This window comes from Neovison vison, chromosome 3, assembly GCF_020171115.1.
Source record: "Neovison vison isolate M4711 chromosome 3, ASM_NN_V1, whole genome shotgun sequence".
NCBI classification, from domain to species: Eukaryota; Metazoa; Chordata; class Mammalia; order Carnivora; family Mustelidae; genus Neogale; species Neogale vison.
The window spans coordinates 109,132,733-109,148,001 of NC_058093.1; the positions used below are offsets into that span (position 1 = coordinate 109,132,733).

A 15,269-nucleotide genomic window follows, 5' to 3' on the forward strand; every position below is an offset into this window, starting at 1 on the left:
GACCTGAAAATACAATAGAGTTTCAACATTATTTCAGAATAAAAGAGTAGATTAATCCTTTTGGAGTGTTAAATCGGTCTGTGGATGCAGCCAGTGACTGGCAGACACATATTTATGGTTCCGGGAAGTTGCAATACTCCCTCATCCCCATTCTATACTCTCATCAAACCATTTCCAATGATTTTCTTGTCCAGCTGGCCAGGCTGACTGATGCTGGGAATGTTTAGGTTACCTAACTCACTTCTTTAACTTACTTCTTTGTTTCTTATTTAACATCTCTATTTATGGTCTGAGATGACACATTTGGAATTCCCATCTGTATCCACCTTGGTGGGAATGAATATATATATGTATATACATATACATATATATATATATATATATGATTTTATTTATTTGACAGGCAGAGATCACAAGTAGGTAGAGAGGTGAGCAGAGAGAGAGAGGGGGAAGCAGGCTCCCCGCTGAGCAGAGAGCCCAATCCGGGGCTCGATCCCAGGACCCTGGGATCATGACCTGAGCTGAAGGCAGAGGCTTTAACCCACTGAGCCACTCAGGTGCCCTGGTGGGAATATATTTTGATCTGGTCATTCGATAGACTAAGTTTTAATAGAGTTGTAGGGCTAGAAACGAATGAGGCTCAGAGAGGAGAATCGATAGATACAGATAATAAGGGACAAGTCCATCCTACCCCTGTTGTTTTTGTCCCTGTCAGTACAATTTGTTGACCTTGAAGTCCTGAAGGTTCCCTCCATTTATTTGTGTGTGTGGACTTGAGTCTTCACTGTTGAATCTAGACTAGAATTTGTATCTTTAAAGGCAGGCTTGACCTATGTCTTTTCTGGGATCTCCCATAATTCTGGGCATCATACAAATACCTGCAGATGGGATTTAGCTTAGTTTCTTGGCTTTTGTCGCTCAGTGAACGTTTTTCTGATATTAGAGGTTTAGGCTAGGAGAGTCCTAGATTTACAATGGTAACAAAGTCCTCTCACTTTGAATCAACTCCATTCTTGAATAATTTGCAACAAGCATTGTAAATCTCTCTGAAAACTTCAAGATGTGCCTGCAGCAGAAAGTTGGGTTAGAATCCTGTTCTGTAATCCAGAAGAACAAATCTGGCTTCCAAATAATTTAGAGTTAAGGGCTAGGATCTCTCTCTTTCTCTCTCTCTCTGTATACATATATACATGTGTATATACATATATAAACAATCTACTTGTTTGAGACATTTTAAGGGCTCAGAAGAGGGCACAACAGAGTTATGATTGAGTATGTACTGCATTCCATGATCTTCACTAAGCTTTACTGTAAACACACTAAACAAACTTATTCTTATTTTACAGATCAAGTAGCTAAGGCTGAGGTGATCAGTTGTCAACATGGCTAATCAGCTAGTGACATGGAGTAGGACTCTATGTCTGTGTGTCCTAAAGCCCACCCTCCTTCCAGTGCTTGCATTACACTTCATGAGCAATGCAAAGTTTGTCGCAAGTTTTCTAAGCTGGTGTGCGTAAGAGCTTGCCTCTAATTCTGTTAGAAGGGACAATCCCGTTTGAGCATTCTACTTCAGACAAAAGTCTGCTATGGACTATGTGATGACACATTTTATTTCATTTGCAAGGAACATTGTGATCTGAAATTTCTGTCTTAAACATGTAAAGTATAGGATTCCGCATGAAGTATAACCCTTCCTCCCTTCCTCCCTCCCTCCCTTCCTTCCTTTCTTCTCTTCCTTCCTTGCTTCTTTCTTTCCTTCCTTCCTTCTTAAAGATTTATTTATTTATTTCAGAGAGAGAGCAGGTGGAGGGACAGAGGGAGAGGATTCTCAAGCAGACTTCCCACTAAGTGTGGAGCCGGACACAGGGCTCAGCCCCAGGAACCTGAGATCATGACCTGAGTGGAAACCAAGAGTCAGACACTCAACAACTTAGATTCCTGGGCACCCCATTGTTGTTGTTGTTGTTGTTGTTTTGGAGTTAGGGGTGAGGAGGTTCCCAGCCTGGAAAGACATGCATTTTGCACATGCTGTTTGAATTCCTAATTCTCACTGGAAACTGTAATGGAAAAGTTTAACACAGCATGACAATAGAACAATGCTTAACTATTACCAATGTCAATATTAAACCTAAAATAATTGAACTGTATGGTATCTTACCTTTTTCTTTTTTTCCTTTTTATTTTTCACTGCTCAGGGGGAACATCATCCAGACAGAAAGGCTTTCTAGGATGCATACGCTCCTTACACTTGAATGGGCAGAAACTGGACCTGGAGGAGAGGGCAAAGGTCACAACTGGAGTCCGGCCAGGATGCCCCGGTCATTGCAGCACTTATGGCAGCATCTGCCACAATGGGGGCAAGTGTGTGGAGAAGTACAGTGGGTACTTCTGTGATTGTACCAATTCACCATATGAAGGGCCCTTCTGCAAAAAAGGTACAGTCAACTCCCCAGTGCTGTTTTGCTGCACCTGTAAGCCATGGTCAAGTCATGCCCTTAGACAGTCCTTATGTGATCGTTTACCTTCTTCAGTTTTGCTCTGTTTAAAGACTCTGTGTAGCCCCTCAACATAATTAAATATATCTTTACATTACATACATTACATACATTACATATATATGTAATTGTCTGGCAGTGCCACTGAACTGGATGGGTAGTAACAGTGCAACACGCTCTCCTTGGCTGAGGGGTCAGCTGAACACTGGGAGAGGTGGACTTTCATTTCTGTTGTATCACCCCAGTCTCGAGGGATGCATTAGTCTTTTCCAGTTCCAATTCCTTAGCCCATGAATGTAATCCAGCATTCTAGATTCTACCCCTGGAAGAGTTTTAGGGATGCTTGAGTCATCTCAAAGGATTCTTATAATAGGAAACTTATAGGTAAGTCAGTAGAAATAATACCATGCATCTAGTAAAATCTCCCTATGCTGCCGGTGATATGAATGGAGTCTGAAGCTTTAAAAGCCCTGCTTGGCAATGCACATTTAGTTCATTGGGGGATAGGTATGGAACACAGGATCAAAATCCCTGCCCCAGTGTCTTTCTACAGCCTTTCCTATCTTATGAACTTATTGCATTGGTAAAACTAACCATCATGGATGTATGCCTTAAACAAGGAATGGTAGTTACGGTGTAAATTCTCTCTAAAAAAAAAATAAAGATAACTCTACAAACTATAAAATTGCCTTATTTAGTATAAACACTTAGTATTTTTTCAAATACAAGGACAAAAAGATTAGGTCTCCAATCAATCTTTGCAGGATTTTAAAGTTTATTTTACTGATGGAGGGGAAAAATGTTTGTTGAGCAAATAATGTAAACAATATTTCAAGAGCAGCATTTAAACTATTAAAATAAAATGTTTTAATTACTTTGAAACACCATTTACATGCAAACAATGATGGCAATTATACATAATTCTTGTCATTTCATTAAAACACATTTCCCAAACACCTCTACCAAACAATGCTTTATTTAGTCCAATTTACTGTTGGAACTTAAAAACAATAGACGAAAGAAGAGCACCTAGTGTTCTCATTGAAGGACTCTGTAATTTGAGCTCTTCATCATTTACACTGGCTTTCTCCATAGTTAGATTGAATTACTTGCTTATTATTGTTGAGAATCATTGTACTCCTTGGGAGAAAATTAATGATATAAATGTTAAGGTCAACAATGTGTTTGGCCCTGCATGGAACTTGACATAAAGTGGCCCCATCCCAGTAAATGCTGACCATGGGCTAAGACACTTAGCCGCTGGATTTTTGTACTGGGGAGGGTGTCTGAATTACCATCCCTAAAAAAATTTTAAATACTATCCTTAGTCTGGTTTTACACAGTTAGAAGAAGCAAATACAGAACAAACACTATCAGGCCTGCTCACAGAGGTATACTAGCATTGTTCCACAGGATCTACAGGAAATACTACAGGAAATAGTACACATTATGTACTAAAGAAAATAATATCATTAAGTTCCAAGCCCAATGTGTAGAAACAAAACAAAACAAAACAAAAATACAGTGGGATTCTACATTTCTCCAGAGACATTGCTCAAACATCTCATAGATCATATTCTAAATTTAGCCTATTTTTTTAAAATTTAGCCTAATTTTTAATTAGCTCTTTTTTTTTTTTTCCTGAAACAACTCAGATTAATTATCTTCTGTCCATAGCATCATATCTTTGGGCAGCATATGTTGAAATAGCCTCTGTGCTCTCTCCCCACTTTTCCTTACTTTGATCCATAAGCAAAATATACAAATATGTGCTTAGCCTTTTCAGCTTGCTTCATATTTCACAGTTCCAAACTTTCTTCCCTTTCTCATAAATCTAAGGAAATGATTCCTTTTATATTCATTAGCTGCAAAGTATGTGGGATGAATCTTCTAACCGAGTATTTTAACCGTGCCAGTTGCCTGGGGGAACTGGAATGGAAATCAGAGCCACTAGCTAGGAGGTTGTCCTAAACAAGGGCACTCTCCATTGAGGTAGTCTTTCGTGTTAACTTCCCAGGGCATATGTATTTTAAGGAGTGTAAATACTAGAAATATATAGGGTGGAATTACCAATGCCTGGGCCAGAACTACGATCCATTGACCTACTTTCTGTTTCTGATTATAATACAAAGTAATAATAATCATGCAGCTAGCTAGTAATTATTGACTGCAACATACATTCCTTATGACCAACCTAGTGTGGAAGATATTAACATATTAAGAACATTGACGTTCCAAGAGGTTGAATGACTTGGTAATAATTGCCAGGGCTGTAGACCCATCCAGCATCTTTTTGGTTTCTTTTTTCTCTTTAAAACCCTAATTTCATTCAGTATAGGAATATGTTAATAGGATTCAAAAATGTTTATTTGTTGGTTGGTTTTATGTTTTGTGTATGTCTCTTTTTTCTTGTCACTGAGGTGTAATTTTCATACCCTAAAATCCATTCTTTACATTATATAATGCTGTGACTTTTAGCATATTCACAAAGTTGCACAACCATCACTATTATCTAATTTCAGAACATTTTCATCACCCTAAAAAGGAACTTTATACACATTAGTAGCTACCCCTCCTTCACCTTTCCCCTCAGTCCCTGGAAACAACTGATTTACTTTCTGTCACTATGGATTTACCTATTCTGGGTATTTCATGCTAATGGACTCATACACTATGTGGCCTTTCAGTGTCTAGTTTCTTTCACTTAGCATAATGTTTCCAAGGTTTATCTGTGTTATGGCACTTTTCAGTGTTTTGTTCCTTTTTTATTTCCAAAGAGTATTTTATTCCATTATGTGGATGCCACACATTTTGTTTATTCATTTATCAGTTGATGGACATTGTGATGTTTCCATTTCTTTGGCTATTATAAATAATGCTGCGGTTAACGTTCAGGTACATATTGTGTGGATTAATGTTTTTCTGTTCTCTTGGGTATATACCTAGAAGTGGGATTACTTGGGTCATATGGTAACTAAAAATTTAACTTTTTGAGGATACTGGCAAACTGTTTTTGAAGGGGCTTCTCCATTTTATATTCTTACCAGAAAAGTCTAAGGACTCCAGTTTCTCCACATCCTCACCAATGCTTGTTATTATCCACCCTTTTGATAAGAGACATCTTACTGTGACTGTGTGAAATTGTATCTTATTGTGGTTTTGATTTGCATTTCACTAATGACTGATAATATTAGACATCTTTTCGTGTTCTTATTGACTATTTATATATCTTCTTAAGCGAAATGTTCATTTAAAGTTTTTACCAACTTTTGATTGGGTTATTTTTCTTTTTATTATTTACTTGTAGGAATTCTTTGCATATTTTGAATATAATTCTCACATTAGATATATGCTTTGCACCTATTTTCTCCCCTTTTCATTTTCTTGAGAGTACCTTGTGAAGCACAAAGTTTTTAATTCTTATAACATCTGGTTCTTATTGTTTTATTTTTGTTGCTTGTGCTTTTGATATTTTTTAAAAAATATTCTATTTATTTACTTGACAGAGAGAGTGTGATCACAAGCAGGCAGAGCAGCAGGGAGAGAGAAAGGAGGGAGTAGGCTTCCCATTGAGTAGAGAGCCCAATGTGGGGCTCAACCCCAGGACCCTGAGACCATGACCTGAGCCGAAGGCAGAGGCTTAACGCACTGAGCCACCCAGGCGCCCCTGTGCTTTTGGTATTATGTCAAACAAATCATTGCCTCACTGAAGGCCATGAAGGCTTATGTCCATGGTTTCTTCTAAGGGTTTTATAGCTTTGCTTTTATATTTAGTCTTTGATCCATTTTGAGTTCATTTTTGTAGATGTGAGGCAGGGATTCAGCTTCATTCTTTTGCCTATGGATATCCAGCCATTCTAACACCATTTAATAATGCAGACTTGTCTTTGGCCCACCTCTACATGCCCCTCCATTATATGAAGAATCTGGGTATGACTGTCATAGTAGCATCATTTATTATTTTTTTCTAATTAAAGTTAGTGTATTTGGAATTCTATTTGGAAATATATTTTGGAATCTAGAAAAAAATCTAATCACTCAAATACAAACATTAAAAAGAAAATCTGATTTCCTTCCAGCTCTTTTCTTTGCATTTAATATAACTACAATAATTCCGTATTTCATATCTACATTTTATATCAAATTTTGCTTGTTTCATTTTATAGATATTTCTTTGTAATTTGTCAGTTTTAATGGTGGGATTGCCCCTGCTTACTTCAACACTTCAACCATTCTATCCCCAGAACAGTTTAGCTTTGCAGTAGTGGCATCATTCTGCACTTGATCTGCCTAAATTCAGATTCTGTCTACACTGTGTGCTGCTACTTGTGAGAATGACCTCCCAGTCTTGGTTTTCTCATCTATAAGATTAGAAAATTCAAAAATCCATCAGAGGGTTGTGATGAGCATTTAATGAGCATTTCACAAAACACTTGAAATAATGCCTGGCAAATAAAGCCTCACTAAGTGCTTGCTTTTATAACTGTTTTAGAATTTTATTATTTTTATTTAAGAGAGAGAGAGAGAGAGAGAGCTAGAGACAAAGAGAGGGAGCATGAGCAGGGGGATGGGCAGAAGGAGAGGAAGAAGCAAACTCCCTGTTGAGCAGAGAGCCCAACATAGGGCTGGATCCCAGGACTGAGAGGAAGGCAGGTGCTTAGCCAGCTGAGCCACCCAGGCACCCCTGTTTGGAAGTTTACATTACCCCAACTTTTGCGCATCAATAATGCTGTGATAAACACATGTATTATTTTCTTGCCAATGGAATTTCAGTGAAAAAATAGCATGTATGTTTAAGTATGCTTTATCAGTTGCCCAAAACCTGTTGAAAGTTCTTTAATATTTACCTTCCTGCCAATGGATATCACTAAAAACAAAAAACAAAATAAAAACAAACAAACAATTCCCGGTGATAATAGAGAGAAGGTTTCAGAACCCTCATGCATCCATTATTTAGCTTCAAAAATGATCAACTCATGACCAATCTGATTTCATCTATATACTAACATCCTCTTCTCTTCCTTTATTATTTTGGAGTAAACTTCAAATATTACATCATTCATCTATAAAGGTTACAATATGTATTGCTAAAAGATTAGAGCTTATTAATAACACAGATCCACAAGACCAATCACAAGAAAAATGAATGTCTAATATTACGACAAATCCACTCAGCATTCAAATTGCCAATTGTTTATTTTTAGTTTGATGTTCTGCTATATTAATTACAACTTCACCAATTTCTAGGTAATCACTAGCCTACTCATTACCTTTATGCTTATTCTAATTCTAAATTATATCACTCTCAGTCAGACCAGCTATTGTCCATTGAGTTCCTACTATGTGTTGTGTTTCTCCATAATGTCTTCCAGTCCTTCTGCCTGCAAGATTGAATCCATCCCTACTTGTACATGAGCTGAGTTTGAGTGGGATCCTCTGAGAGCATTAGAGAAGAGGCACAGCCAAGTGTCAGTTTCCATCTGTTAGACTCCACAGATGGCTCAGCGACCACCTTGTTTCCTAACTGTTTCTCTTAGTTTATCCCACACTTCACTCCTGGTCAGTGCAGAGTTGCCCTTTCAGGTCTGATCAAGTTACTGTGGCCACAGAGACTTCCAGCTCTAGGAATCATTGTCTATATCGCACACATCACACTGCAGGCTACCTTCCATTGTGTTTTGTTTTGTTTGATAAGTGTCCTTTCTTCTCAGAACATAATCAGCATAATTCTTTTCGACAGGTAAGTGCTCAGTAGACATTGCTGATACTGGTTCCATGGCCTTAGAATAGCATGAGGATCAGAGATGATCTCATCCAAGTTAAGATCTTTCTTCTAATGAACCCAGAAGTTTTGTGTATTCAGACAAATCATTCAGCTTAAAATATGGTCAGGGAGCTTAAACTCTTAGATTATAAAATATAAGAAACTTATAGAATAATAGAATCCCAATGTTTTGGTAAGGAAACTTTATGTTAAAATCAATGGTATCTAAATATTAAAAATTAAAATCATTAAGCATTAAGAATAATTAGAACTGCGGCTAGGAGAGAAAGGAAGACAGAAATTTGGTAAGGCAGCTCTAGTTTAAAAGTGCTTCACGTTTTAATTTCCTGCCCTGAGAATTAAGAAAAAAATGTAATATATATGCCGATATCTAATATGCTATTCATAAAAGAATGCTCTGAATTACAGTTACATTTGAACACACTCACAACATCAAATAAAAGCCATTATTCTGTTAACTAGGAGATAGTAGCTCAAAATGCAGGGCAAATGTCCCTGAGGAAATTCACTTGAGGATAGTGCTTGAATCAAGCTGATGATTAACTGGAATCCTCACTGTCACAAGTCTGTGCTGCATATCTTTGTAATCAGGAGTACTAATGTTGTAAACCGAATGATAAATGCAGAACACATTCTCTGAAACTTTAGTCGAAATGAACTGGTATTCCCAATCTGCTAAGCAATATGCATAAATATGCAACTTTAATTTTTTTGGCACTCTTATAGGCTGTTATATAATTTTCACAAAGGTAGAACAAATTTGCAATAGAATTAGGAAGGGAAAACCAGGTTTGATTATGTTCTAGGTGCCACCAACTCAATCAGGGAATTTCATGAGGGATTAGGAAAATTCCACACATCATACAGGAAAAAGAGAAATCTATCATGGTAATATGGGTTCATGTTCATTGTGTTATCTTTATAGTAGGGGTTGTTGCTAGATGTGAGCTGTGTTGTTTTGTGAAGGAAACTTTCCTCCATGCCCTGATACTATAGTACCATATAGAGATAAAATTGTAGGAGGATGTAAGAGCAACCTGGATGGAAAAAAAAAAAAAAAAAAAAAGATATCTCAGCCTTTGGATGGATTTGGAGTCAAAAAACAGATACAGTCTGTAAAGGAAATTATGATGGGTTCAGGTTAAAGTCTCTTCTAATATGGAGAGCTTACAAGATTCAACTATAGTGGCTATCTCTCATAAGTGTTCTATGCACATTATCTCATTTAGGCATCTGGAAATACTGTTGAAGTGTTAATGTTTCCTATTCACCAGAAGACAAAACAGACACCCCAGGGTGCACTAACTTACCTGGGACTACACAGCTAGTGTGATATAGAATGAGCTTTCAGATCCAGAACAGAAGCCAGATCCTGTGCTAGTTCCACCAAGCTAAAAGAGTAAGAGTTGGAGTGAGCACATGATACAGGGAAGGTGGGTCATTTGCACATTCCAGCTAACTGACAGTCATTAGTTTGTAGATGCTGCCTTTCTCCGTGGTGGTGGCAGAACTCCATCCAGTGTGTTATGCTATAGGACTTGTATCCCATTTGTTCAAGTCATTTCTCTCTTTGGAAAGGACTACCAATTCCTCAAAATGAAAAAAAAAAAAAAAAAAAAAGAGTCAGGTGGTTAGATACTTAATGCCTTATTCTATGAGTTCCACAGATTCTCTCTCTTCTGTGTCCACAGATCCTTACATTTTACCCAACGCCATAGAGAATTACCACTGCCTCCCCTAGTGTCCTACTCTCAGTAACTTAGAATCCACTTGCAATCCTCCTAACACACCAGAAAAGCACAAGCTGAAACTGTTAAAATCTCAGTTTTGAAACTACGAAAGTCCCAGGAAAATTTATCTCTACTGTGCTGGTGGCAGGGACGGTTTATCTTTGCTTCTTGAAAAATCAGCCCAGCACACGGTAGCTGTACTGCAAATGAATGTTAAACTGGAACTAGACTTCAGGATGCAAATCTCAGCTCTCCTATTTTAGCTATGCAACCTTGTTCAAGGTGCTTAACCTCTGTAAGCTTCATGTTTCTCATTTGTAAATAAGAGTAACGACTTCTGCCACTTCAGACTTATTGTGGAAAGCGTATTATATAATTCAGGTAAAAACCATCATGCTGTGCTTGATGCATAGCAAACCATAAACAGTTATTGCTGTCCGGAATAATCAACTAAATGTTGCAATGTGTGCATTCCCCTCTTCTATTTTTCAGAGGTTTCTGCTGTTTTTGAGGCTGGCACTTCTGTTATGTATATGTTTCAAGAACCCTATCCAGTGACCAAAAATATAAGTCTCTCATCCTCAGCGATTTACGCAGATTCGGCTCCATCCAAGGAAAATATTGCTTTTAGCTTTGTGACAGCCCAGGCGCCCAGCCTCTTGCTCTACATCAATTCTTCTTCTCAGGATTACCTGGCTGTCCTGCTCTGCAAGAATGGTGAGTACTGACAGCATGAAGCCTGATGGAGTGTCACAGTGGGCAAGAGGGACAGTGCCTGCCCTCCAGAACGCTGCATAATTTCAGCCTAAATTTGGTCCCACCTGGGCAGCTTAATTCTGGACCTTCAGCCACAGCCTTGATTGTACTTTACCTTTATGACTTGCATTTGGTATTCAGGGCCAATGTCAGTTCATTGCTGAAGTCTCAAATGCATTGCCTTTAATTTGCCTCAACTGTGTAGCAGTAATTCTTTATTATTTATTCTGTGCTGGAATCCATTAAGTGTAAAGGAGAAAATCACAAGCCTATCTGAATTTCAAAAGGACGCTTGTCACATATATCGTGTCATCTTTGCTGCAGTCTCCTTTACTGAAGGCTATTACAAATGCAGGCTGTATTAATAGGAGTCAATTGCCTAGGTCTTGGAGAGAAGTGGTACATGTGAGTCATACCCTTATGCAATATGGGGCATGGCGCTGAGAATCATCCCTTGAAGAGAATGTGCACTAAATGGAATATATGAAGATTAGACGGGGACAGGTGCTGGGACCCACTTCATGAAAGGGGTATTTGTTGTAGGACACCAGTTCTGACGGCTGTTAGGGGAAGTCAGGTTTTCTTCCCTCACTGTGTGATTGTACCTCACAATGAGGAGGACTATTGGTCAAGGGCACCGTGACATCAAAATCCTGGGGAATGGAACAACTGTTGGGACAGACAAAGAGCGCGAAGATGTGGACATCCCTGATCCTGTAGTTAGGTCTCAGAGAACACGTTCCCATGATCGAGACTATGTCCTGCCTCCTCTTGTAATTTGTCAAGATAATGAGAGGAGTCTGGGCTTTAGCATGATCCCCCGGGGTAGACCGTGCTGGGGCAGAGAAGAAAGGAAGCTTGGAATGTGCAGTGTGCACTCTGCCGTCTCCAGACCTTAGGACAGAGACTCCACAGAGACTCCAGCTATTTCTCTTGCTCTCTATTTTTTTGGTGGGGGTACGGGAGGGTGTTATCATTTTTCTTCGCTTCATCTTGCTCTCTGACTATGATACTGAAAATAAAAATGATGTGTGGGCCTAACGCAAGGATCAGACCTGGTGGACATGTGAGTTGACTCAGGCCTGACATACATTGATAATAAGGTTCCCACAGACAATAACAGGACTAATTCATTCTAAGAGCAAATGAAAGGGAAGGAAAAAAGAGAGAGGGTTCCTGGGGTGGTGACTGACCACTCCACCTACCTGATCTTGAGCAGCCTGTAAGAAGGAAAGGAACCATTAGACCTCTTATTTATCAGCAGACCTTTGTATGAGTAGAACCATTATATTAACTTGTCATATCTTAAACTTTGGCCCCATAATGTCTCTTTGAGGTGGAGAAGTCTGGCTGAGGATGCTGAGACCTAGATTAACTGATGAACCTATGTGGGCCAGATAATTCATGACACCGTTGGGACCAGAAGCCAGATCTCCTGATAATCAGCCCCACCATCTTTCCTCTAAGCTAGACCATCCTGCTGTGATGTAGCTGGACTATAGTAATATAGTTACAGAGCTCTGAAATGCAAGTTTTTCCCCAAAGCATCTTATAGGTGTGATTCCACGGCACACTTGTACCAGCCAGGCTGTACCTATGGATACAGACAGTGAATAACAGGAATAACTATATTTGGTTACATATACATACTACTCCGTCTACTCTACACACACACACACACACACACACACACACTCAACACACACACTCCCATATTCTGGGCATTGTTCTAATGAATGGGCACAGCCCTTAATTCTCACAATAATCCTATGTGGGTGGTGGAATTAATCTCATAGCTCCAGAAACTAAAAGGCATACAGACACGAAGTAACCTGCTTAAAACCTCACAGCAAGTAAGTAAAAGAGTTAGAATTCAGTCCTCCCTCTCTGACTCTGGTAGCATATTTTGTGTTCTTAACCATAGCTCTAAATGAAGAGTGTTATTTATTTTTTGAAACACAGGGTGTTTTAAATAACTTGCATTTATTTAATTGGGAAGGCATTCTTGAATTCTGCCTGATCCCCTATGTCTTATACTCTAAAGCCTCACTTCCCTGAAAGTTCTACTTGACACCATAGGCATTTGCATTTTTAAAGCCCTAGCTAAGTGCAGGAAGCAAGGAGGTACTTGTGCCTTGTTTGTTTGCTTGTTTGTTTTAGGCTCAGGTCACAGGGCCAGTGTGAAAATTTAGGCTTCACCTCTCAGTCTAACTTACTGCCTCAGTCCAGGCAGTGGCTAATCACATAGTGCTCTCCTCCCCTCACTCTAACTCAGAGAACCCCCTCCCCCATTGCTCTAGGGAACGCTTGTCACACTGGGCAGTGGTAGATGCCTTTCTGATTTGGAATCCTGGGCATTTCCTGACATTTATCCTACAGAGATGCAGGGGAGATATACACTCTCATTCATTCATTCCTTCACAGACTCCCCACTGCCCAGTATCAGAATCTATGGAGAGCAAAGAAAAGAGACAGGATGCTGTGCTGTCTAAACATGATAAGGAAAAAGAGATTCAAAAACTGTCTTACAGTTTTTGATGGGCAATCTAGATCTATGAGGGAATCGGATTGTCCAGATTTCTCAGGCAATCTAACCAGAAGTTAGATTCTGTCTAAGTTTAAGGATGAATCTCTTAGGAATTCAGGGGTTATAACAATAGAGCAAATGCCTTGAGTGAGAGTGAATTCCTTGTCATTGGGTATCTTCAAACAGTAATTAAATGACAATTCCTTGGAGAAAGTATAATAAGAATACTGGCAGTGGATGAGGGAGAAAAATAACCTCTGAGTTTCTTTCCAAGTCTAAGATTTTGTGATTCTCTATTCCATTCCTGTATAGTCTTACATTTTTCTTTCTTTCTGTTAGGGCTTCATTTGCAGCTTTTAAAATGCTTCTATAAGGAATGAAGAAATGGTATTGGTACAGCTTGTTCCCAGTATGATCATGGTATTAGGCCACTGACCTAATTGCCAGTAAATAATGTGGGCACCTTGCTTCATGAGGAGCTAAGGATATTCCTAATATCTGTATATATATATATACCTATATATATATATATACACACATACATATATATGTATATGTATATGTATGTGTGTGTGTGTGTGTGTGTGTGTGTGTATATATTCCTGATAGACTTCAGGGAGAAATACACCTCCGAAAACACTAATGGAATTTAAGAATACCTACAGCTTGGGGGGAAAAAAGTAGCAAACATGGTAAAGGGTTAACTAGGGAAAGTCCTTCTCTGGAAGATTTTGTGATTCTCTATTCCATTCCTGTATAGTCTTACATTTTTCTTTCTTTCTGTTAGGGCTTCATTTGCAGCTTTTAAAATGCTTCTATAAGGAATGAAGAAATGGTATTGGTACAGCTTGTTCCCAGTATGATCATGGTATTAGGCCACTGACCTAATTGCCAGTAAATAATGTGGGCACCTTGCTTCATGAGGAGCTAAGGATATTCCTAATATCTGTATATATATATATACACACATACATATACATATACATATATATGTATATGTATATGTATGTGTGTGTGTGTGTGTGTGTGTGTGTGTATTCCTGATAGACTTCAGGGAGAAATACACCTCCGAAAACACTAATGGAATTTAAGAATACCTACAGCTTGGGGGGAAAAAAGTAGCAAACATGGTAAAGGGTTAACTAGGGAAAGTCCTTCTCTGGAAGGGTTTTCTAAGATTGATTCACACTTCTCTGAGATGAAGTTAAGGGTTTTCTGTTAGTACAGGTTTTTTAGCCTTTCTTTGATTTAAGACACCTCTGGGAATCTGGTAGAAATTATGATGAGAGGATCACTCTTAAAAGGAGTCCTTTTTGTTCTCCCCAGGAAGAAGAAAATGCCCATGGCCATGTCATACAAAATGGTTCCAATTTCAGCACTGTGGGTTAAGAAGCCGGGGAGGGGGTGGTGGAGACAGGTGAATGAACTGCGTAAATGCTGAACAAAATCCTTGGCTTGCAAATCTATTTAATATGGGTATACAGTCCAGAGAAAAGAAGAACAGTGGGAATCAGAGTCATTCTTACAAGTGTCTCCCTGGTGGGGGTTCGGTTTAGCATGCTTGGAATTCCTCTTTGCCCTTTACTGTTTTTCTTGACATTTCTCCCTCTAGAGACTTATTCGGGCTAAGTCGTTGCTGTCTTTTCAAATGAAAACATGTCCTTTTTCCTAAAAGAAGAAAAGAATTTCCATTTCTGGGATGGGAGATTAGAGAATGAGAAGGAGGCATTTGAGGTTAGAGAGTCTTCAGGAGAGTGAAGGGGCTCCCTTCAGCTGGAGCTTTGGACAACAGGTAACTTCTCAGAGATACGGCAGTTGGAGGAGAAGGGGCATGTGAAGGAGGAGAGGGTCCAGAGAAGACGATGAAATTTTCTAAAGAGACACTTAAATTTCACAAAATTTTATTGAGTGATGGCTCTGCCTTCTGCATGGTACCATGGAGTCCCTTCAAGCTTGTCATGTAACAACTATTTGCA

At 38.9% G+C, this 15,269-nt stretch overlaps 1 protein-coding gene across 2 annotated transcripts in view; it reads left to right on the forward strand.

The window, feature by feature from the left end:
• Positions 1 to 15,269, forward strand: part of CNTNAP5 (contactin associated protein family member 5) — an 858,994-nt gene that overhangs the window by 744,351 nt on the left and 99,374 nt on the right. For both annotated transcript variants that reach the window (XM_044242676.1, XM_044242675.1), the window contains 2 exons: positions 2,196 to 2,435; positions 10,503 to 10,727. In XM_044242676.1, the coding sequence (XP_044098611.1) occupies positions 2,196 to 2,435; positions 10,503 to 10,727 (465 nt within the window). The remainder of the gene's footprint in view (positions 1 to 2,195; positions 2,436 to 10,502; positions 10,728 to 15,269) is intronic.